The sequence below is a fragment of the Nanorana parkeri genome, unplaced genomic scaffold, assembly GCF_000935625.1.
Source record: "Nanorana parkeri isolate BGI_ZX_2015 unplaced genomic scaffold, ASM93562v1 scaffold1511, whole genome shotgun sequence".
Taxonomy (NCBI): domain Eukaryota; kingdom Metazoa; phylum Chordata; class Amphibia; order Anura; family Dicroglossidae; genus Nanorana; species Nanorana parkeri.
This window is the reverse complement of record NW_017307779.1, coordinates 226,750-250,575: the sequence shown is the minus strand read 5'-3', so window position 1 is coordinate 250,575 and position 23,826 is coordinate 226,750. Positions and strand designations below refer to the sequence as shown.

The window sequence follows — 23,826 nt, the reverse complement described above, 5'->3', positions numbered from 1 at the left end:
CCCCCCCCCCCCCCCCTACTACCATGTGAGTCTGTGCACATGAGAGCTGTACTGCAGTTTGCTACGGCTGTAGTTAAATATTTCCTGCAGGCCAATGGATTTTCTTTTTTAGTTTAAACCGTAAAATATACCATGACACCGTTAAATATGATACCTTGGATTTGAATTCATGTAGAAGTGGAAATATGTCTTCATAGAATTTGATTTCATGAGCCATTTCAATGTATGCATCCCAGTCCTTCAGTTTATCATTCCAGATTTGACACTCAGACCAGTATTCTTCAATCTTCAGGGAAAGAACCATATTTAGCCATGAGTAAAATGTATTCATATGCACAAAATGAACAAAATGATCTTTAACTAAATAAGCTGAGCTTTGTCGGAAAGTTAAACCGGTCATTCAAATACACTATAGCCTGTCTTTCAAGTACTTTATTCACTTGTATTTAAGAATAATTATTTTATCCATTGATTGTGCAGGCCACATGGTACCGGTTCTTTGACACCCCTGTGTTACACTAATGATAGTGTAGGGACTCTGCCTTAAGATGGAATGTGCCCAGTGTAAATTTAAAGTTTGCCGCTAGGCTGTAGCCAGCCTGTGCTTTTGTTTATGTAATATTTGCAGAGACCTTCTAAAAGAGTTCTTTCCTTCCCAAGATTTCACCGGAGAGGATGTCAGTGGGACGGATCCTTGCCTTTGGGCCTGTTGCCTGAGGAGGGTGTGAGTCCAGAGGTCCTTCCCCTCTTAGGCCTAATGCCTTAAGCGGGTATAGCTCCAGAGAGGTCAAGTTAATTCTTCTCAGGCCTGCTGCCCGGGGAAGGAAGCTGAAGAGGAGTTCTACTTGGACAACTTGCCATTCTTGGAATAAAGGTCCACAGCTAGCCTATCAGAGGGCAGAAGATACTAGCTGCCCATGTGGCACCTAATGTGCATTAGCCTGTGGCAGAGTCATAAAGATACCGAGAGTCCATAGAGTAAATACTACAGAGTAGAGGGATTTTTGATGCTGGTTTGGGGTACCCTCTCCCTCAGACATCTGAGCCAATACAATTTGCAAAAAGACTGACAGAAGAAGAAGCCTTTCTGTTGGTTGCTGTTGGTGAGTGGTTGGGTGCAGTTAGAGGACAAATCTCCAATAGGAAGGTTAGAAGAGCCCGTTAAATCTAGCAGAAAGTACCACAATATTATAACATGCGGCTGTTGTGTATGTCAATGCCTAAACAGGTCACACTGTAAAGAATTGTGTAACACAGGAACCGACTTTTATTGTGTGCCAGGTTATCACCAAATACATATTCAGTTTTGTATGATAATTAGATGTATAATGTGGGGAAAATGTGGGGAAAATGTGGGAAAAATATTCTTTGAAACACATTTATTTATTTTTATGAATTTTATGGACAACGTTAATTGAATATTTTTTATAGACTGTCGGATTATTTCTGGATGGCTGGTATGAAGCCAATGCTCCTTCTTAACACATTTATACACGATTTATATTACTACTTAAACCATCAGCATAGCATTGTAAAATAAAAAAATGTCCACACCTCCTGATTACTTATGGTTAGATCTACTTCTGCCCATAGAGTGTTCCTGAATCTTTGATCAAAGCCAATGAACTTCTGAAACAAGATATAAAGTGTTCCCAGTAGCTGCAGATCCTAAAAGTGTAACATAAAATGGAATATGTAAAAAAACACGGAAGTGTTAGGCATTCATATGGCAAGATACAGTAAAAACATCAAAGAAGGATGTCATTACCAAAACATGGCTTCTTGTTACACTAATTATATTTCTTAAATAATTTTACTATACCTTTCCAGTCCTGTCCAATTCTCGGAAAGTCTTTGGAACAATATTGAATAGCCTTTGTACTGAATTCAGTGTTTTCCTTTTAGCATCAAAGATTTGGTATCTGAAAAGAACAGTTGCTCAATTGGATATGAATGTGTTATAACATTGAACATAATTTACATATTTATTATTACTAAAGTTTAAAGGATTTGTATGGGGATAACCCGAATGTATCCCTTAACCTCCTTCTTCCCCTTTACAGTATATCCCAGCATTCATTTTTTCATACCTTGTTTCCCTAAGAAGAAAAAGCGCTTATTGCTCTCTATGATGCCATTCAGTGGCGTAACAACCGGGGGTGGTGGATCCAGGAATCAGGTGAGTATTAGAAGAAGAAAAAAAGTTTAATTTTATGTTCTATTCTTAGTTCTATAAAAGCATTGTAGTACTTTCAGGTGGAATACAGCTTCATAACATATCAGCTAGGGAATTACAAGTCCCAGCATGCCCTCATTGCCCAGATATTGCCGTTCCCTGGGTGATATGTGTGTGTGTGGGGGGGGGGGGGGTACAGGGACAATGATGGCATGCTTGGACTTGTAGTTCCTTAGCTGATATATATGTGTGGGGGTGGGGGGTATAGTTCCAGTGGATGTTTATATAATATGGGGGGGGCGAAAAAAAATTCTGCCCCGGGCGCCCATAACTCTGGTTACACCACTGATGCCATTACCAGACTTTTCATGAGAGATTGTAGGGAGGAGGGATTAGCAGAATGACATACTGACATAGGTACTCCCTCTTTCCTAAAACCACATCTCCCAAGAGCCCTTTCCCTACACTCAGTGTGCTTGGAAGTGAAGGCAGCATTCAATATTTTGCTGGGAAACAAAAACAATGTATGCATGGGCGTCCCCACTGTGACGTCATCGTGCATGCGTGTGACGTCACCACGCGTGTGCCTGATGACATCGTCGCGCATGCGCTGCGATCTTATGGATACCTGCCGGCGGCCATCTTGGTGATGGAAGCCGGCAGAGAGAGGAGAGGACAGTTACGCGGTGGGATAAGGCATGCCACCGGGTCCCCTCCTCTCTCCCGAAACTGTCAGGCTCTCAGTCCATGACCGAGTGCACGACTTTTCAGAGGGGGTGACACCAAAATGACTGTCAGTCATTTTGGTGTCACACCTCCAATTGTGTCACCCGGGTGCGGGCCGCACCCCCCTTGTGACGCTATTGCATGTATGTATGTGGAGGGGGACAGCAAATAATGGAGATAGGCCGAGTTCTGTAGCCTAGTGGGGAAGAACTCAGGCAGGGATGACAATACTACTTGCGATTTCAGTGCAGCAGAAGCAGCGTTCTCAGCTCAATATAAGAAGTTATGAACTCACTGTATTTTTGGCAGGATCACCAGGTAGTTTCTGTACTTCCAGCATTTTAAATGTATAAAACATGGGAAATGTGCATGCATTGAAGATATGCAATGTACATCTTTTTATATTTTGCCCATACATGCACTTTAACGCTTGCCTTGAATCATTGCCGTTACTGGAATCTTGCCATTCCTCTGTTATTCATCATAGACTCCTTTTTCTAATTCATTTTACAATGGTTTTTATATCACAAAACATTGCGATTTCAAATGCCATTGGAAAACATTTTTGTATAAATAATGGATTTCAATTTATAACCATTGTTCTAGAATGACTAAAAATACAGCTTTGTATAGACTTAATTTTTTTGTTATAGGTATAGTATGTTTAAAACTTTAGCATTTTTTCATCTGTAGGGATTAAAATAGCATAATTTAGATCGATAACACCTTATTAAAATACATGATGCAATGGGCAGATAGTTACTTACTTCTCATTGAAATCATGCAGCCTAGTCACAGCCTCTTCTGGCTTCACTCCAGGCGCTGCTGGGCCTTGTGTATCAAAACGATTGCGAAACTGGATCACCTCTACAATAAAACTCTTTCAGAAAGTAGAAACATAATTGCATTAGCTAAAAACTATAATTTTGTTGATGAATGTTGATAAGTATTACTTGTTACAGCTGTTTTTATTATTTTATTTTCTATACATTCAACAAACTTCATTTTGCAGCAGTCACATACAGTAATCTTTGTTGTCAGTTGCAAAACTAAATACAGTGTTTTGTTAATTAAATAGCAAGAAATGCATATTTCTTTTCTACAATAAGCACAAAAAAGTCTGAAATTGCGCAAAAATGTTGATGCTTCCTGAGCTGATCTTCCTGTTAAAATTCTTAGTAGGTGGAAAAAGAACAATAAGATTGGCCAATAGCTTAATTCTATGTTGAAACACAGTTTTCATCATTACAGACCAGTATCCTAAATGCTTGAGAAACGTAAATGACCACCAGCTTATATTTACAATTGAATATTTATTAATTGTATTTAAATGCTGATTTACATATTCACTCATTACATTTCACATTATGACATTTTATAATGATGAACATAGCTGTTTAAGCAAGGAATGTTCTGTATAAAGCCACTTTCATATGGCGTTCTGATCAGCTGTCTTTTTTTTTCAGGCGGATCTGAATGGATATGTTTAAATACGATTACCTACAGGTCCATCTAGGTCTGGAAATAAAACGGAACAGAGTTCTGTTTTGGTGGAACCTGATCATGATGGATGTAAATGGACTCGTCTGCTTACATCTGATTTTTTTAGACCTAACATGGGCCTGGTAAGTTCAGTTTTTTTCCTCCATCACAAGATGGAGGAAAAAACAGAATGGACACAGATGTCAGAAAAGTGATATCAGCTCCGTACAGCTCCAATCAGCATGCAATCTGTGCATTGATCCCCTGCTGATCAGAACGGACACCGTCCATGTGAAAGTGGCCCAGCTTAATTATCTGACTGAATGATGGTGATGTTAACCTAAATAATTAATATTTAATCTCGAGAAACGAAAGAGTAGAAGTAGTTCTCTACTTTTACACTCAAATTGGAAAGCACCTTAAAGGAGAATTATGGGATGAGTGAAATACACTCATCCCAACAGTTAGAGCCGATGTGTGACACTGAAGCTGATCGAGAACTGAGCGATCACAAACCACTGATCGGTCAGTTCCCGATCTTCTCCCTGCAGAGAGCGGTGACTGTTAGTCACTGCTTCCCACAGGGATTCCCCCTCCCCTCTCTGTTTCTCCAGGGCTGACTGGAGAGGCAGAGCCAGTTGTCAATCAGGTAGCAGGGAGGATTCTGACAATATTGTCGGGATCCGTCCCGGCTGCAGTACGCCTGAGTTTTGGGTCACAGGAGGACATTAGTAAATGTCCTCCTGTGACCCTAAAAAGAACTACGGGCCAAAAAGGTTTGGCTATAGTTATCTTTCAAATGCATTAACAAACAACACTTTAAATTAGGGATGCACCGATATATCGGCCGCCAAAACATATCGGCCGAAAATTGCACTTTTGGCTAAATGCCGAAAGTGCCTTTTTCCTGCCGATACATCGGTGCATCCCAGGTTTCTTTCCTGCCTGCTGGGCGCTGCTCTGTGTCCCAGCAGGGAGGAGAGAAAGTGTGACAGCCGGCCGAGCGCTGCGGCAGGAGAGCGATGTGAGCGGCCGGTGTCTCTCCCACACCGCTCAGCCGCCTATCACAGTCCGGCAGAGCGGTGTGGGGGGGGGGGGGGGACAGCCAGCGCTGTCACAGGAGGCTGGGCTCTCCTCCCTGCACCGCTCGCTCAGCCTCCTGTGACAGCTGTCAGAGAGGAGAGCGAGAACAAACATCAGCGATCAGTGAACGCTGAGTGTTTATAGATAATTGAGGACATGGTATGGTTACTATATCCTCAATTATGAATGAATGGGAAGTGAGCTAAATCACCTCCTGTTCATTCATGATTGTGGTTATAGTAAACATACTATATCCACATGTTATGAATGAACAGGAACATTCAGTATAGAGGATTCCTGTTCAATAATAACAGGGGATACAGAAAAAGAGATTGAGGACTCTGTGTTCTCAATCTCAGGTGTTTAGACCCCTGATATTTCCCCAAAGCCCCTAACAGTAAAGTAAAAAATACAAATATTTAATAAACAATGAATTAATAAATAAAAATAAATATAAAAAAATTAAAAGTTTATAAAAAATAAATAAAAATAAAATATTTGAAAAATTTGAAAAAATTAAAATAAAAACATTTTCAGTTTCGGTTTGGGCCTGACAATTTTTTGTATTTCGGTTTTTACATTTCTATTTCGGTGCACCTCTACTTTATATTTTTAATTTAAAGTATAGTCTTTAAACAGAAGGTATCTGAAGTTGTCACCACTATCACATATCCAAAAAATAAGGGCTTTATTTCTCATTTTAAACCAGTGCACAAAGCCTTGCAAATTATTTTCATCAAATTTATTTTGTGCCTGGGCCAACTGTCCTTTGAGAACTGCTCCTTTCTGCCCTAATGGGCTAAAGCAAGCATATAGGAATATTTTTACAGCTCTGCCCACTTTCTTAGAATGAAGAATAAACATCTCATTTTTTGGATATGTGATGGAAGTAATACCTCTATATACCTTATGTTTGAAAAAGTCTCTATTACTCTTCCAGCAGGTTAGGTGTTGAGCTTTTAGCCCACCTCACCTGTCTAGTTTTACATTCTCAAAGAAAATGTTAAATATAGACTTCTCATTTTGGAATATTGTTTTACTTTAAATAGCTTTAAATTACTGTACTTATAAGATTAATACAGATTATCCTTTATATAATATCACAGGGAAAACACATTCTTACTTTAACTTGCTTATCAAGTTCCTGCTTGAATATATCTTGCTTTTCCTTCAACAAGGTCTCCTTCACCTGTAACAATTGAACAGTAGAATAAATAGTCAATGTTTTAGTCATCATGTGGTTGAAGAGACCCTGCCACCAACGTATTAAATTGCAGCTATAAGCACAGAAAAGTCAAGTATTTTAGCTGCTTGCTTGCAGTGGTTTTCTTTTCATAAATCATTTTTTATTGATTTGCAATGTGCCTTGCAGTCCGTTCCCTAGCACAGCTTCTCCATTCTTCCACATCATAGCCTTCTCCTCTCTTGGGAGTGACTACTTACTCTCTGTAAATACTCACGTAGAGAGAGCATTGTTTTTTGCTCAGACCTGACCACCAGACTTGTATTATTAGGAAGGAACAGTAAAACACAGCCATTGCATGGCTATCTCTCATCTATATATACTAAAGAACTAAATCTGGCAATACACCTAAAGATTTTTCTCATGGCAGTGGGTATTGAGAGAGAAATCATTTGATTTACCCATCCATGCTAAAGAGCGTAGAAGGAGGAATCTCCCATGCCAGCTAATGTTTTTTGTCAGAATAACCAAACTGACTGCAGCTGACTGGCTGCAGTTACTGTTCTGCCAACAATTTTCCAGCCGACTCCTTTTAAAAAAGTTGATTGACAAATCGACGTTTGTAGAGTCAGCCGGCTGCCCAGAGATTGAATTTTGGCTCATTAAGCAGGAAAGCATTGTATCAGGTACCTGTTCGGGGAAGATGGCGTGTCCCTCTGCGGGGACATAGACGGAGACGGTATCCAGCGGCACGTCCCGGCCGCGCAGGCGCAGACGGCAGAAGATCGGCGGGTTGCGTCCCCGCGCGGCATGACGTCATCGCGTTTGTGCGGCGTGGTGACGCCGGCGCATGCGCAGTAGCTCGTCCTCGGCCTATATAAGGTGCTGCAGGACGCTCATTCAGTGCTGGGTGATCTTCAGCCAGCACTGGATGTTCCTTTGTGCTTGTTCCTGTCCCTGGTCTATTGCCCTGCCTTGCTCCTGTTCCTTGCCCATTGTGCTTGTTCTTGTTTCCTTGGCTTACTTGTTATCGACCCGGCTTGTCTCTGGACCTCTCTCTGGCTTATCCTTGTACTCCGCTGCTCAATTGTTACCGAACTGGCTTGTCTCTGGATTTCTCTCAGGTTTAACCCCTTGTACCGTCTTGCCTGCACGTTACTGACCCGGCTAGTCTCTCACGCTCCCTTCTGCCTTTACCCTTCACGCACGGCGGATATTTTGCTAGGTCACCAAGTAGACCTCGTGACCTACAGTTCCGCATCCGACACTCGTGCATCCCCTGCCTGAAACCTACTGTTCTCAATCCCAGTGGTCATCAGACGGGGTTGCAAGGGAGGTCCTCCTCGTCATCTCGGGCCCACACCACAATCCTAACACATTGACATACACTAGTAAGGTCATTTACATAAGCTGATTAATTTCACGTTTAAAAAAAAAAAGGATTATATAAGATAATCACATTTATATTACTGTTTGCTGCACTTGGCAATAGAACAATACAACATTTTGGAAGTGAAAAAATATTATTTTTCTAAAGGTAAATAGTGTTTCACCGCAGCACAATGCAAGGCAATGCATGATATTGTGGTACTGCTCGTTGCAATGAATGGCAATGCAACGCCCCAGTGCATGTTACCGCTGCGCTGTGTGATAGAGTGTGCTTAATGCATAGCATTGTGCATTTAGCACGCCGCTTATAGTGCTCTGACTGGGAAAATACAAGTAAATCATAATCAAGGTTATTCACAAAAAGGAGAAGAGTTTGGAGAAGGCAGAAGAAGTGAACAATCTAGGACAACATAGCTGAACTGGAAATTAATTGGATAATTTTTCCAAATCAGCTATTTTGGACTAGATTGTTCACTTCTCCTGCCTTCTCCAAACTCTTCACTCTTTTGTGAATAGACCTGAATGTATATATTAAATTAGATTTGAATTTGAGTCATATTTTAAGAATTCTATAAAAAACAAAATATAAATAATACTACTTATAGGTATTCACTTACCACACTAGTAAGATCCATTAGCTCCAACCATTTATGCCTCAAGTTTGCTACATCATTTACTTCTTCTCTAGGTATACGCAGCTTATAGGACCTGCCAATCAGAATGTGGTATTAAAGAAAGGGATGCATACTGTAAATGACAAACATATTTGCATAATTAGTTCTACATATATAGACTTCCCTCAAAAGGTATAACATTTGTTTAAAAATTTACAGTTATGATTTATGTATTCAAATGGAAAAAGGAGAGATGGGGGCGCCATTGCAATTTGAGTCCAAAACAATAGATCATACTATTTATTTTATGCAAAACTCCACTAAATTATTATCATTATTATTATACAGGATTTATATAGTGCCAACAGTTTGCGCAGCGCTTTACAATAAAAGGAAGACATTACAATCACAATACAATTCAAGACAAGATGGTAAGGAGGGCCCTGCCTGTGAGGGCTTACAATCCAAAAGGGAGGGGCAAGTGATACATGAGGAGGTATGCAGACACTGGTAAGTGCAGATCATCATTCATTTTATTGTGAGTCCATACATCGTAAAAGGAACTAAGTTTCACTTTATTCAAGCCCTGATAAAGGGGGATTGTGTGAATCCCTTAATATATACGTTGGCTGTTTCACCATACTGACCTTTTCAAATAAACTATTGTATTGGACTCAGATTGTGGTGGCGCCCCCATCTCTCCTTTTTCCATTTGAATCTACTTTAGAGCCCCCCTGTTTGGCTTGAGGTGGCCCTGTTTATGTGCGAGCAGCCTCTTTAAGAACGTTTTGAGCACCCGAAAGGAACAGATTCATTTAAAATGTGGGTGTCCTAGAGCAGCAAACCACTAGTGCCTCTTTTCACCTACACATGTATATGCTGTACATTTTGACACTGTCACAAAGTCTGTGTCATTAAAATACACTGTACCCCAAATGCAGCAAACCAACTTTGTCACATTTCCTTTTACTCATTCTTTTACACAAGGTCTTATACTCTTTAGAGAAAAAAATGGATAATGCATTTTATTTATTTTCTTTTTATAGTTTATTTTCTTTAAGACACAGGACTTCACTTGCTCCCTATGTTTGGAGAAGATCATTATGCTATTTATATTTACTCTATACTATTACTATATACTCTATGATCTCTGTCCTGTCTATAGCCTGATGATTGTTATTTTTACCTCGGAAGTATTACATCACTAACCTGGTCAGATTGTAATCCAATCCAATTCCACTATTATGACATATCTTGTTGTACAACTCTATTTTTCGGATTCTGTACTTTTGTAAATTTTCAATAAAAACGTATTGAACGAAAAAATGGTTTTCAGTGTAAACGTTAACAGGAGGGAAGAGCACTGAGATTAGATCAAAGTGCTACCTCCACACGTTACAGTCATCAAGAGGAAAGCAGGTAGATAGGTTACAAAAGTGCATAACAGCAGTGCAGAAAGTGGCTGTGCGGTTTGGCAGGGGTTACTGGATTGTCGACTGCATAGAATTACAAATCGTTTGGTGAGTAAAACCATATATTTATTTCATTTGATTATTTCACTATTGGCCTAAAGTTCACAAGTGTATTTTAGGTGCATGGGTGTTATAATGAAAAAATTGTTTTTCAGAAGATAAAATAAAGTTTTTTTAGAAATGAATGTGCTAAGCCTTGCTATATTAAAAGTCTTGCAGTACATTGTATCATATATTTTGATGATATATTTATTTTGGCCTTTGCTGCAACAACATGTTGATCTGCTTCATTGTTCACGCTGAATATGGCATTTTTGGTTTAGGAAAACACTGTCACAGTAAAACGATCATTCCTTTTCCTGGGGGTAAATGGTAACAATCTATAATGAGTCACAGAGGTTTTCAAGCAAACACTGCTAGAGAATTTAGTGATATCCATAAGCAGTTTACAGATTTCTCAAAATTAAGAAAAAGCAGGCAGGGAGATGTTCGGTTTGCTGCCTTAGGTGAGTTTTCACTTCTCTCACCTTGCATGTACCAACACAGATACGCATGCCCAAGTGTGCATACTTATATCCACAGAGAGGGAGATTGAGAGGACATGTGGACCAACAAATGTACACAGAATACAATTGCTCACTGATTTGACAATAACCAGCTGGATTGGCCAGGTAACCTCCTATTTCTGAGGACACAGTTTGAAATACGGTACCTATTGTTATTTCATATGTTACTTATATCTCATTCTTAAAACAAGAGAAAGATAATGTTTTATAATTTGCCTTCGGCTGCTGTACAGGCTATAGTGAATAGCCCATACAGCAGCCCTTCGGTTCGACCAAACCGAAGGGCAGAGGCGGCCGAAGAGAGCTGAAGGATCAGCTGAAGCTACGGCTATATCCTTCGGCTCCATAGTGAATAACCCCCTTAGTTTTACTCTCGTTTTACTTAGTTTTCAATGTATTGCAGATAAGACCTTAGTGTACACAATAGAAAAGTGAGCAATAAACGATTTAGAGTATCGAACAATGGCAAATACTAATTGTAATCCACATAAAAAGTCATTATTTGGCAGAAAGTTCAAAATAAACCCTTAACCAAAATGTACAGCTAAACTACTTAATCTAACTCTTAACATCAAACCTAGCCCTAACAAGTAATCTTTACACTCATCCTAATGTTAATCCCTATTCTATACTTACAAATAACCGTTAACACTCACCCTGAACCTTAAAATATAACCTAACAAAGTCCTGAAATTCTAACCCTTGACGTTACATTGCAACCAAAGCTTAAAAAAAATTTGTTTTGGATAGAGTGAAGAAGATCAGAGAACCTGTGTCCCAGTTATGGACAGTCACCCTCTCTATTTGTCCTGGTGACTGTTATCACTGAAAATTAAATTGAAAGAAAATCCCAAACTTTGGAGGGTCGTCAGAACAGGAATAGGTGGAAAATTCTCCCATGGGGACTCTGTTAACCACCAGGGATTTCCCTCACATTGGAGGGATATCCTCTCAATTCCTGTTGTGGCTATCCGATAGGAAGTGAAGGAAAATTTCCCCAATGGCACACAGAGGGCAAAAAAAAAAGCTGACAGGGGATATGATCTTCTTCACTCTATCCAAAACTACAGAAAATGTTTTGGCCTCAGTTCTACTTTAAGCAATAACCTTAACTCAACTCCTACCACTAAATTAACCTATTAAAGTGGACCTTTACCTTCTTTTCACTAAAAATCACATCGACATGCAGCTCTGCATGCTCATGTGAAATCATCTTACATTTGTAAGTTAAATATTCATATTTTTTCTTACAATTACTGTTTTTCCAATGCCTGGTCCTCTTAGGCATTAGTGATGTAGCCTGTGCCTAAGAGTTGCATCCTGGAAAGGTTACATTGCTGGGAAATCTCATATGTAAACTGCAAAATCTTGTAAGATCTTGGGGGAAAGGCATGATCACATGTCCTAGTCACATGTGCCAGAGTATCAGGAAGTAAAGAGATGGATTATTCTGCCCTTAGTGAAAATGACCACTGTCAGAAGACTGGGAAGGAAAAGAAAAATAAGGTATGCAAAAAATAAAAAGCCTGCAATTATCCATAAGTTTGCGTTTGTAGATTGTCATTACTAAACATTTATAAAGGTGTCTTTTTGAAGAAAAGGGTAAAATTTATCTCTAAAGTTTTGTAACTGCATTTACTATGCATGACGCTGTAACCTTCTCTCCTGCACTGAGATCTACCAGCATCCACATGTTTGATTTACCTTCCATATGTCCTAAGCTAAATACAGTAAACTCCTAGTTATCCGGCACCCATTGGGATCAGTAGATGCAGGATAATATAATAAATTTAGTTGCTAACAAAATGTGGCTATCAAGCAACTGGCAAAAAAAGGGCATATTATGATTTTTTTTTGCCAGTTGCTTGAGAGTGCCAGTTGCTTGAGAGTGATGGTTGCTTGAATGCCAGATAATCTGGAGTTTACTGTAATAATGTTAGTGTTTGGAATTTACCTGTTGCCTCGTACGCATTATATTAGCACCATTAAATGCACAAATTATAAGACTTCAAACTTAGTTACATCAAGCAAGAGGCATCCAATGTTTTGGAAATGAATTACATCAGTTTTGGCTATAAATGCTATTATCACAATAATATCACTATAAATGCAATAGCTGGACTTTTTTCCACATTAGATGCTTGTTACTCTGATCTAAGGACCAAATAGAAGAATCAGCATTATCGGTTTCCTACATATGCCATTTATTCACATGAGCTAAATTTTATTTGCTCTGGGGAAAAAGTAATGCTATAATACTGTTATATCAGGTTATGTAATTAGGGCATACTATAGCAGCATTGTCATTTAAAATCAATAGGAAATCATCCGTCATCATTCACCTGGCAACAGTAGGCTGAAAAGAGTGGATGATATCAGTTATGGCTCTTTGATCATCATTATTGCCCTCTGCACTGCTTTACGGATTAAGGCAAAGTGGGAACTAGTCCAAACTGTGCTTATACAAAGAATCTGTATGTTTTTTCTAGGAAATAATTGTATGTGTGCTGGTCTGCTGCATGCTGTATCTAATGTATCAATTAAAAAAACTATTAGCCTATGTGGGTGGAAAAGCGTACTGTCATGTTTTAATAGTTAATAAAATATATCATAGATATATATAGCGCAAATGCATATGTGAAAAGAAAACCTTATACAAGCTTCTTAAAGTGACACTAAACTCAGGACTCTTAAAAACACATTCAATTACCTTAACTATTAACAAAAATGTATCTTTTTTATGTATCACTCAGCTGTAGATCCTCAAATCATCTCTTAATTCATGCTGACACTGTTCTTGTGTTCTGGCTATTTTTGTTCCTCATGGTCTCTGTGTGTGTTGTAAAGTAGCCACTGCTCCAAGCTCACTCCCATGATGGACTACAATCTCAATACAAATTAGTAAACTAAATGTGAAACTGTAGTCCATCACGGGAGTGAACTTGAAGCAGTGGCTACTTTACAACATACACAGGGACCATGGGGAACAAAAGTAACCACCACTCCAGAAGGAAGGACAGTGTCAGCACCAATTCAGAGATGGTTTGAGGATCTACAGCTGATTGATACACAAATAAGATACATTTTTGTTAATTAAGGTACGTACATTTTTAAGAATTAACTCCAGAGTTTAGTGTCACTTTAGGACGGGTATACACGCTTATATTTTCTTTGTTCAACTTACAGAACAGCACGGATAGATGAATCTCCTGCTGGTTTTATTGTATCCTGACAGAAGCCACTGGCCACTGAATCGGCTGAATCGGCTGAAATTTGTTGTGTGTATACCAAGTTTTATTCAGTGCTTGTTATTTAATGGAGTATTGTAATAACAGCAGCTGTGTGTTCACTGTCTCTTTGGGTAGACGGCCTCAAGAGGGGTTTTTTTTTGCGCAGGACTCCATACAGCAGGCAGGTTTTAAATTGCCTGCAACTATTCTCATTGCTTTTCCAGCATTAGAAAACATAATCAGCATATCCAGCATTAAATGAAACAGTTTGCCCAAGGAACTAAACTATAACTCATAAACATAAGAATTGAGCTTTGCCTGTTCAGCTCTCACTACATAATCAAACTCCCATTCCAGGAGGGAAATTGTCCTTGACTGAAAATGAAAAAACAATAGTTGCAAAGCTGTCGCCTCACACTGTCTCTTTGTTACCTACTCTGCCTTTTGAGACTAGGAAAACTTAGGAAGGAAGCTGCCGTTATTATGAACAACAATCACAGCACTGGCATAAATACCCTTGAGTACTCCAGTTTTTAAGGTACAAGTACCGATACTTTCGAGCTCCAAGACTAGAATAGAGAAAAATTCAAAAGTTAGGAGGCAGCTGTCATTTGTAAGGAGCACACAGAGCTCCTGGGATTTGTACATCTCTGTTTTAATGTATGAATTTGTTTTTATAAATATAAATAAAGGGATGCACCGATACCAGTTTTGCAAGTACAAGTACTGATACTTGCCCAAGTACTTACAAGTACGAGTACTGATACATTTTTGTTTATTGTCATGTGACAGTTTTTCTAAAACAATATCGACTAATGATTTCAGGGCAGTGCTGGAGCACCAGAGCTAGATCCCAGCTGCAACCTCTGCAACCCTGGTAGTTCTCATGAAAATGGCAAGTATTGGCATTGGTACTCGAAAAGTATCGGTGCATCCCTACACAACACTATACCAGTGGTGGAACTATCGCCATAGTGACCAGGGCGGACGCTATGGGGACTGGGGCACAGGGGGGGTCCGGCCAGGACAAGGAACAAAGGGGTCCCCCTGATGCCGTACAGGCTGCCTGGGTCGCTATGGCATCGCAGACTGCTGGCTGCCACTGGCGACTGTGTGGAGGAATGCGACACTGTCCAGATCACTGACAATCTGTCAGTGATCTTTGCAGCGGCGCGGCCCTCCTCACAGCTGCTGCTGAGTCAGTGATAGCCAGCAGCTGCAGAGGCAGAGACTGGGCCCAGGGTTGGCAGTGGAGGAGGAGGCAGAGCCCGGTGGTGGAGGAGGCTGACAGTGGCTCAGGGCTTACAGGTAAGAGGTGGGCAGGGGTGTGACCAGCCCACCTGAGACCCCGCAGAGCCCACCATAGAGAGTGTCACTCTCAGGTGGGCTGTTTGGGATCTCAATTGGGCTCTGCAAGGAGCATAACTAGAAATTGCAGGTCCCCATCCAAAATTTTTTATGGGGCCCTATGATTTTTAGTTACCCCTGCACTATACATTAGAGAAAGGCAAACTCTGGTCCTTCAGTTGTGATGAAACTACAAATCCATAATGCATCTGCCTCTGGGAGTCATGCCAGTGGCTGTCAGAGTCTTGCAATGCCTCATGGGATTTGTATTTCTACCACAGCTGGAGGGCTAGGGTTTGCCTATCCCTGCTCTACACTATCCAAACTGGCTTTCCCAGTGCTTCTCTTATGATATGGTAAAAGAAAGTTGGTTTGATTGCCCAGGATGGCAAATTATGCACACAACACACCTTAGATGTTCATACATGACTTCTATAGGCCGATACACTTCATCTATTTTATTTTCCATGTCCTGCAGATCTTCTAGCAGTGTTAAGATGGAGTTTAACTGTTCTAGGCTTTCCACTGGTGTAGTGAGCTGCTGCCATACTGTCTCTCTGTATTGAACAACACGGTGAAGATCATCCTGAAAGATATTTCGAAAATAATGTCACAGCCTATATTAACATCCATTACAGGAAAAACAGAACTAACATTTCATAAAGTGCTTGTACCTTAACACGCTGATGTAATATTGTTGCATAATGAGACTTCCAGCTTCCTGCAAATCCATTTAGGGTGTCCTTCAACAAAGAGTAATCAAGACATATACAACCCAATTCCAAAACCTAGAAAAGAGAGGAAGATAATTCATAGGTATATAGTAATAAAAAGTCATACGCACATGAACAAATATCAATCTTTTTTAAGCATGCTAGCAAAAATAAAATAGATTTTAATTGCAATTATCCTCTTATCTTATACAAGTTTTTGTGGTAATACTAAAGATTAAAGGTCAACTTTACCTTTTGGACCATGTTTCATGTTACAAACTTATTCAGGATGTAACATTGAACATGTTGTTCTTTTCCCCACAGGCTGCTGCACAAAAAGTGGACTTTGCCTTTAAAGTAGACCAGTGTAGAAACAGGTATGTACATTTTAAATATGGTGTCATTTTACATAGGGGAAGTACAGACCAAATGTCAAAATAAAGTGACATCCAAACTGTAAGCAAATTTCATACAGTATGGCAGTATAACACAACTGGTTTCTTGCACCATATTTAGGCCCTAATGTAAACATTAGAATGAAGATCTCCACTCTTATGTGTGAGTTCTCCACTCATAGTTCACTAAGCAGTCATGTACGTATCGCACAAGAAACTAAAACAATGGAGATATATAGCAGATGTTTAATGCCATTGGTCACATGCTGCCATTTATTTTCTAAAATGTAGTCAGAAAGTTACAACTTGAATTAAATTAATTGCTATGGGTAGCACTCAAATTGTTACATAATTAGAAAACAGACACAATTGAGTTCACCCAATAGAGAAAAAAAATGAATAAATAAATATACATCCTCCATAAACAGAACCCATTGATGCTGCTAGCACACAGTAGAGTCCAACTATTGATCTTTCACTGAAAGCAGCAACCTGCTTTTCCAGTGGCACAGCTGCAGCACTTAAAGGAGAACTATGGGGTCAGGGCTTTTCCCCATAGTTCTCCTAAGGGTAACGGGAGGACACAAACTAGCTTCCTCCCGTCAACCAAAGCTCAGTATACCGCGAGCTGCAGCTCGCGGTATACTGAGACGCTGCAGCCGGGACGGATGCCGACATTACTGTCTGGATCCACCCAGCTGCGTGGGTGGCAGAGCCAGCTGTACCCGCCCCCTCCCATGTCCGTTCCACCAGTCAGCGAAGGAGGATCGGTCAGGGGACGGGGGAATTCCTACAGGGAGCCTTGAGTGACAGTCACGGCTCTCTGCAGGGAGATGATCGAGAAGTGAGCGAGCGACAGTTTGTGTTTGCTCACTTCCCGATCTATTGAGCTGACCTGTGACAGTTTCATTGTCACAGGTCAGCTAGAACTATGAGGCTGAGTGATTTTTACTCACCTCATAGTTCTCCTTTAACGGTGTAAAAACAATAAAAGAGTCCCATATTTATTACTGTATATGAAGACTGAATATATATTAGTAATAAACAATGAGGGTTCATTGCTAACAACTCCTGCAAACTGTGAGCAGCACCAAAGACCCCCTCAAAAGTGGACACTTACTAAAAATGACTCATTTTGTAAATAAGCTCCTGTAGGTGACAAATGTCATTGAAAAAAATTTCAAAACCTCTCACTTAGGAAAAATATAAAAAATTAATAAGGCAGAATTTATTGGGATGCATGAGATAACATTGTATAGCCTTATTATAATTTTTTTACCTTACCTCAGGATAACCTTTTATTTTCTCTTCAATATCTAAAAGTCGTTTCACTTCCTTGTGAATGATGGCAAGGCCTGGATTGGCATTTAAAAACTCCTCGCTTTGCTTGTACATGTTATCTGACCACAGGAAGTCGTAACAACTTAGGCTGAAAACATGCTTCTTTACCACTGGGTGAATATCTTAGATTTAAAAAAAAAAAGACATTATTATGTACAAACTAAGTAAACAATGTACAGTTTAAAGTCAACTGAGCCAAGTCTGCCCAGTAAGCAACCACTAAGTAGGCATTACATATATGTTTTTTTGTGGGTTGAGTCCCAGGTTCATATCTGTCTTGCATGCTTTATTCACAAGATCTCCTTGCCATAATTTCCCAATCTGTTTCTGTCCACCTGGGAGTTTTGGATGTTCTCACCCTCCTTTGTGTTCCAGCACCTTGTTGCATTTTCCATAATATAAAAAAAATCCAACAAGGAAAGTGGCGCTCCCACAAAATGGCCACAGCAGGTGTTCAGAACCAGTCTTGGGTGGTCTAACGTTTTAATATTACATGCAATACTCCTTTATATACAAATGTTGCAATAGAATATTAATATAAATACAATATGAATATAAATACAATATGTCTACCTCGCATTGTTGTCTCAACCTTTGTCACAATGTGTTGCAGTTTGTTATGTGCAGCTATAGACACTTTAAAAGCTTGCCCCTTCCTCTCTCCAGACCACCAGCTCAGAGAATCACTGATGTTTATAATGGAAAGAACAACTTGCTTGATGGCATCCTGAGCAACATCCATAGGGGGATTTATAAGGATGTGCGGTATTTTAAATATGAGAGACAGCTTAAACCTGTAAAGGAAAATAAATAGATGAGGTGAGGTTTATGTGATTCTTCAGATATAAGAGACCTCATTAAGAAATGCCTAATGATGAGAGCAACCTTGGCCTTCACATTATACCCATATTTGTTGCCATTTTGAAATCAATCATCAACAGTAATAAGTTGTAAGTGTCACTGAAGCTCTATAGCAGAAGTGGGCATTTTACGCCCCCGGGCCACATCCATCACTTTTGGCTGTCCCTAACTGGCCTGCAGTCCAGACACAGACCAAGTGGCAGTTCAGTCTGGACTGTAATCGCTGACCTGCACTTGGTTATGGCTGGCTGACGGTGGATGCACCAGCCTCCGAGGCGGATGCATTCAGTGCCAGCCATAGCCAGGAACAGGACCGCTGATATCCTAGCATTCAATGACATCAGGTGTCCACCTCCTCTGCAGTCATTGGCAGTCCTAGCAACCAGTGACTTCAAATGTGTTCCCTGACCCAGCATTTCAGGAGGATGAAAAAGTAGGTTCTGCCGTCCTCTTCTGCAGCCTGCTCCACCACCTGCCCCAGCATTACAGGAGGATGGAAATGTAGGTTCTTCCGTCCTCTTCTGCAGCCTGCTCCACCTCCCAGCTCCCGCCTCCGGCCTCCTAATAAAGTAGTAAACTAAGGTTTGTGGGGACAATAATATAAAGGGGCACTCAAAAGGGGACAAACAGTGGACAGGTCTAAGAGACCTGCAACATTTACATCCAGAACACTGGGATCTAAGAGATCTGCAGCTCCTGCATCCAGAACGCTGTGATCTAGGAGACCCACAGCAACTGCATCCAGATCGCTGGGATCTAAGAGACCTGCAGCCCCTAGATCCCAGCGTTCTACATGTAAAGGTTGCAGGTCTCCTGGGATCTAAGAGACCTGCAGCCCCTGCATCCAGAACACTGGAATCTAACATCACATCTCTTAGATCCCAGCGTTCTACATGTAAAGGCTGCAGGTCTCCTGCAGCCTTTACATATAGAACGCTGGGATCTAAGAGATCTAAGAAAATTCAAGGCATAGATACAAATATAAAATTTGCATTAGGGCCCTTTCACATGGGCTGATCAGGAGGGAATCCGTGCACAGATCCTCTCCTGATCGGATGTCACCGCTGTAACATTTGCATCTGTCCAATCTACAGCAGATTACCCCCAATCCGGCATGATCAGGTCCGTCGAAACTGTCCCATTTGTTTTTCTGGACCCTGCCGGAGTCGGGGGTAACTGGGTGTAAACAAACACCCATCTGTTTAGACCCGGATTTCCATAGACTAGCATTGGGCATCTGTCAGTTTTTTAGCTAAACTCGATCTGAATGCTCGTGTGAAAGGAACCTAAGATTCATACTTTTTATTGAGTACATTTGAATTAAATGCTGGGCAACGTACAGGAGCTCATACCAACTCACAGATACTCTGACACATATCAACTCTTTATATGTGCCAGAATTGCCAGATGGTCAGTGTAGGTCTGAAATTGGCTACAGCATACTGAAATCAGACTAGCTGCAATCAGTTACTGATTTGTGTACTGTGTTACTGTTTAATAGGATACACTGTAAAAGGTGATGTATCCACGGAACACTCATTATTTGTAGCAGTGACATAATAAGGAAAGTGTACCTTTAATCATTATGTTCATGGTTTAATCTTTGTATACAGTGTGATGTTTTACTGGTGCATAGTTGCTGAAACACTTATTAAACATTCCAGTAAATCTTTTCTACCTATAAATAATTATAAATAATGTATACATACAGCAAGGCGTATGGAAAACACATTGCTGAAACTCTACCTCAGTCTCTGTTCCTGAATTTTAGGTCCCAGAAGAAGATTAGATGTATCGAGAAGTGGCTTCTTTTCCTGATGGTTGAATCCGTCTGATTTTTGACCGGATCCTAGAAGTTCAGTTGTAAAAGATTCCATGTCACAGCCTATAAGCTGTGCTAGGATGACTAATGAATGCAATATACAGGTGAACACAGCCTGATACAACTGCTCACTGAGTGATTCTGGAAATAAAAGATGGAAGCAATTGAAGCATGATCACGTTTACAAAGCACCTTAACTCAATTAAGTTTATTTTGTTCAAATGTTCAACTAAGCTTGTGGTCAGTCTCACCAGAGACAATGTAAACCAATCAATCTAAAATACGAAAACAGTTTACAAAAACAAGATGTTAGTACGTGAAAAACTTCTTACAGAGTAAACCTTACACAAACATTATTATGTATTCCACAAAACATGTATAAACAAAACAGAACATTATAAAGGGCACTACACCCTCTAATCTTTGTTAGACAAGGAAGGGGCCATCTTGGCCTCTATTTGGAATGCAGTTGCCATGGTGCTGCATATGTGATCAGCTATGACACCAAATTTTTAGGGCTTCAAATTTCGGTTAAGAGCTGAAATAAGCACACTGGCAACCTTGATAGTTATTACCAGAGGCATGCCTTGAATGTAACTGTTTTGGGAGACAGTTAACTTGGTGGGTAAAGTTCGTCTTTAAGCTCCCGTTCACACATAGATGTTTTGTCGCACAGAGCTAAGCGTGACAACAGGTTCAAGACAATGGGGGGAATTTATCAAAACTGGAGCAGAAGAATCTGGAGCAGTTGCCTATGGCAACCAATCAGTTTCTAAGGTTTGAAAATAAAGGGTGGATGCTGATTGGTTGCTATGGGCAACTGCTCCATATTCTGTCTGCTCCAGTTATGATAAATTCCCCTCAAGGAATCCTATTCGCTTGTCTTGAGCACGACATAAGGCACTAGACAATGAATCCCATTCATTTCTATGGCCCCTGTTCCCATCTGAGCATTTTGTCGCAAAGCAGAAAAACACCTTTAGCTGGAAAAAGTACACAAGCTACTTTTTGGCAGATTGCAGCACTTTTTGGTCCTATAGACTTTGATGGAAAACGCCTAGAAATATGTGTTTCAAGCATTTTTGCATGTTTTGTCACACGTTTGGCCGCACAAAGTTTCCGCTTGCAGTCTATGGGACCAAAAAGCGCTGTAATCTGCCAAAGACAGAATCTGATTGGATACTATGGACAGCTGCTCCCGATTTGATAAATTCCCCTCATTGTGAGCTGCAAGTGCAACATCCTGTGCCAAAGACTCTTATCAGCTAGTATTGTTCCCAGCTCTCTCTGTGGATTACAGAACATGCACCCCCTTATGCTATGGACAGGAGGAGAGGGGCAGGTGTGGTGTAGTCCCAACATACTTCCTGTCCTTGGGTGACAACACTGCTTCTCCATTGATATAGTACAGTGGGAGAGCATTGTTACTCTAGGACAGAAAATGTATTACTTGCAGGATAAGCACGTGAAAATAAACGGAAAACGAACTTAAAAAAAGAAAACGAATGCAGCCATCTAAGGGCTGATGTGCTACAATATACAAATATTCTTAAAATTTGATGCTTTAAAGCCTAAGACTCTTTTCGTTTTGGATAGATGGAGGAAGTTTTAGTATTTCTGTCAGGTTTGTACTTCTGTCTAAGACCTCGTTGGAGAGTCTTACCCTCATTTCCTGTCCTTGTGACACCGATATGTATAAAAAATGGGATGGGGAGCAGGAGGGCAAAGACAGCAATAAAAACATTGACAGAAATGCGATCCCTTCCCTTCCAAGTGTTTTTGACTTTGTCTGTATCCCCGTTGGAAAGACTGCCCATCACTTACAGTAAGTGAGGGAATATCCTCCCAACAGTGACACAGAAAATAGTGAAAACCTGACAGAGGCTCTAATCGTTCATCATTCTATCCAAATACAAAATAAACAGTTTCGGCTGAACTTGTGTGTTAAAAAGTCATTTTCAAGGACAGATAATCAGACTGTGTGTTAAATGAGAATCTATATTCTGTGCACATTCACCCAAAATGTTCCCACTGTATACTAAACATTCACCAACATTATACTCACTGCATAATAAATATGGTGAATGTTTGGTAAATGATGGTGAATCTGGCAGAATTACTCTACCAGTTATATGCCCCCTAGTAATAATGGCACTCTATATGCTATCAGGAGCATTAAAGACAGTGACAAGAATAAATGTGAACTGAGCAGTCAGTGTGAGATGTACACACCCAGGACTTGACTGGTGATTTCTTCGGGGTAATCCACAATGGAGTTATCTGAGGATAAGGACACTGTCTGTGGTTTACATGTTGTTCTTTTCATCCTGGAATTAGAAGCTGTAGACCTCGAACAAGCAGATGGCCTGTTATTTTCCTTTGTGGATTCCTGAAACCCAAACACATCTTACACTGTAACACCATAACCCAGAAAGCATTAACATAACATCATTTATAACACAAATCTACCAAACGTGAAGCGCTGAGTAATCAAATGGCTAAAAACATATAACACGCTGCATATTCCCATATAAGATAAGCAACTTTCTGCAGGTATATACTGTATCTAGCATGCTGCTCCACATGAAATGACCCTTGTGATTTATATTGTGATATATATAAATGTTTATTCATTAGAAACCTAACCGTTGCTACATTATTATGCTGTTGGTGTGAGCTAGCAATTAATATAAGCATTACACTTAGCAGCCGGCTTAAGTTGCTCATCCATAGGTGGATAAAATGATTCATTTTCTAATGATCATAACTTTGCTGGAGCCCCTATTTATCTATCCCAGAAATCCACTCTTCAGCCCTGCATCTAAGCGACTTTACATTTACACACTATACATTTATAGGATTACCTGGAAAGACTTCAGTGATTTTAAGATATCCTCAAATGCATTTCTAATGGTAGATGCCATTGCTTCTAACTTAGCCTTCCTTTCCACCAGAATAAGCTCCATGAATTGCACAAACTCCACAGGATTCTAAAAGAATAAAAACATACACATAAGCACCAAACAATCTCATTGTAAGTAATGGATCACTGCATCTTTATGCCCTCCATCTACTTTCAAAGCATTAAATATTAATGGGTGTGATAGTTCTTCTAAAAGATATAATAGAAGAGCATTGCTTAATCTTTTTTTAGTCACTGCACCCTTTAAAAGTATGCAAAGTCTACAGACACCCCAGTCTAAAATGTAAAAAAAGGTATATGTAAAAACAACCTTTGCGCCCTCCAAAAACCATACCAGACTCTTATCCCAGATTAGAGTCTGGTATGAATTTTAATGGGGGATCCAATGTAAAACACTTAACAAATAGGGTTCCACCTTGACAGAGACCACCCTTCAAATCAGGGGACCCTTCACATCAGGAACCCCCCCCCACACCCCCCCCACCCGCGACACACTCTCCCTG

At 40.2% G+C, this 23,826-nt stretch overlaps 1 protein-coding gene across 1 annotated transcript in view; it reads right to left on the bottom strand.

The window, feature by feature from the left end:
* The window catches only part of LOC108798581 (dynein gamma chain, flagellar outer arm-like), a 113,473-nt gene that overhangs the window by 53,251 nt on the left and 36,396 nt on the right, over positions 1 to 23,826 (bottom strand). Inside the window, exons 21-33 of the mRNA XM_018570340.1 lie at positions 23,265 to 23,390; positions 22,633 to 22,789; positions 20,325 to 20,541; positions 18,291 to 18,511; positions 17,661 to 17,839; positions 15,943 to 16,056; positions 15,679 to 15,854; positions 8,657 to 8,747; positions 6,591 to 6,656; positions 3,670 to 3,782; positions 1,823 to 1,922; positions 1,555 to 1,668; positions 155 to 286 (exon numbers count right to left, since the gene is read on the bottom strand). Of these exons, the coding sequence (XP_018425842.1) occupies positions 155 to 286; positions 1,555 to 1,668; positions 1,823 to 1,922; positions 3,670 to 3,782; positions 6,591 to 6,656; positions 8,657 to 8,747; positions 15,679 to 15,854; positions 15,943 to 16,056; positions 17,661 to 17,839; positions 18,291 to 18,511; positions 20,325 to 20,541; positions 22,633 to 22,789; positions 23,265 to 23,390 (1,806 nt within the window). The remainder of the gene's footprint in view (positions 1 to 154; positions 287 to 1,554; positions 1,669 to 1,822; positions 1,923 to 3,669; positions 3,783 to 6,590; positions 6,657 to 8,656; positions 8,748 to 15,678; positions 15,855 to 15,942; positions 16,057 to 17,660; positions 17,840 to 18,290; positions 18,512 to 20,324; positions 20,542 to 22,632; positions 22,790 to 23,264; positions 23,391 to 23,826) is intronic.